At 43.1% G+C, this 1,444-nt stretch overlaps 1 protein-coding gene across 1 annotated transcript; it reads left to right on the top strand.

Annotated features, from left to right (window-relative positions):
- The first annotated feature begins 425 nt into the window (after positions 1-425).
- On the top strand, positions 426-872 carry LOC138908323 (uncharacterized). The gene has a single exon (XM_070198981.1). The coding sequence runs from the start codon at positions 426-428 to the stop codon at positions 870-872; it is 447 nt and encodes a 148-aa protein (XP_070055082.1).
- The last annotated feature ends 572 nt before the right edge of the window (positions 873-1,444 follow it).

Here is a 1,444-nt window from a genome sequence, read left to right as displayed (position 1 = left end):
TCGAGGCCGCTACCATGTTTTAGGATGAGAAAAGGGTCATCTTTCGCTTTGGTGACATAGAAATGACTCCTCTCTTATAAGAAATACGAGGCTTCGCTAAGCTGTCATGGGATAGTCCAAGGTTATTAGTGCCAGAGAATCGCACCCCTCGCGGTTTTCTAAAAATGCTAGGTTTCAAGAAAAATTATGAGTTGCTTTGTTTGAAGAAGTCATACATCCCGTTTGAATTCCTTTATGAGCATTAAGGGAATAGTAAGTCATAACGTCTTCATCATGAGGAACTTGCCATTACTTCCTTAGGTTGGATGCACCACCGAGTTTATGTATTCATCATTTGCTTCTTGGGTTTGGAGACCTTACCCCACACCCCACAACAAACCCTATACATACCTGAATCAACCAAGAAAGACCTGCTCATTAAGAACATGCCAGAAGATTTCAAGAAGCTCACTGGTAGAGTTCAAAGTGTCGAAGGTGGTAAAGGAATTGAAGGTTTAAACTATAAGGACTTGTGCACTCATCCCGATGTGGAACTGCCGGAGGGTTACAAACCTCCCAAGTTCGAAATGTTCGATGGAACTGGTGATCTGAAGGTACATCTAAGGATGTACTATGACAAACTTGTGGGAGTGGGCAAAGATGAACGAATCCGTATGAAACTGTTCATGCGAAGACTCACCGGAGATGCATTGTTTTGGTATATCAGTCAGAACCTGAAAAAGTGGGTTGATTGGGTAAGCATGGCGTCAGATTTCATGGACAGATTCAGGTTCAACACAGAAAATGCATTAGACATTTTCTACATTCAAAACCTCAAGAAGAAACCTTTCGCGAATATGCTACTCGGTGGAGATCTGAAGCCGCGAAAGTAAGACCAGCACTTGAAGAAGAACAAATGAATAAGTTCTTTGTCAGATCTCAAAACCCGCAGTACTATGAAAGGCTGATGGTTATTGAAAACCATAAATTCTCTGACATCATCAAGTTGGGAGAAAGAATAGAAGAAGGGATCAAGAGTGGAATGGTGACGAATTTCGAAGCATTACACGCCACGAATAAAGCCTTGCAGTCAGGAGGTATCTCGAAGAAGAAAGAAATGGGTGTTGTAATGGTGGCCCAGGGTCCTAAGTCTCCTCTCACATACTAAACACCTCCACCCACATACCAGCCTTCACCCCCCATATACCAACAACCTGCCACCACCTACCATGCCTACAACACCCAACCCGCATATTATCACTCACCACCACCCGCACGCCAAAATTAACAAAAACCAAGACCAAACTTTGACCGCAGACCACCCAGACAATACACTCCAATTGCTGAACACATAGACCAACTGTATGAGAGATTGAAGGTTGCTGGTTATGTCACTTCCATTCCCGTTGTTTCTATGGAAAACTCTTCTTAGTGGATTAACCCAAACAAGACATGAGCTATCACT

The sequence above is a fragment of the Nicotiana tomentosiformis genome, chromosome 3 (genome assembly GCF_000390325.3).
Source record: "Nicotiana tomentosiformis chromosome 3, ASM39032v3, whole genome shotgun sequence".
Lineage (NCBI taxonomy): Eukaryota > Viridiplantae > Streptophyta > Magnoliopsida > Solanales > Solanaceae > Nicotiana > Nicotiana tomentosiformis.
This window is presented reverse-complemented; position numbering and strand designations above follow the sequence as displayed.

Coding starts and splice junctions, on each gene's coding strand:
- LOC138908323 (XM_070198981.1), top strand. CDS start 426: ATGCCAGAAGATTTCAAGAAGCTCACTGGTAGAGTTCAAAGTGTCGAA.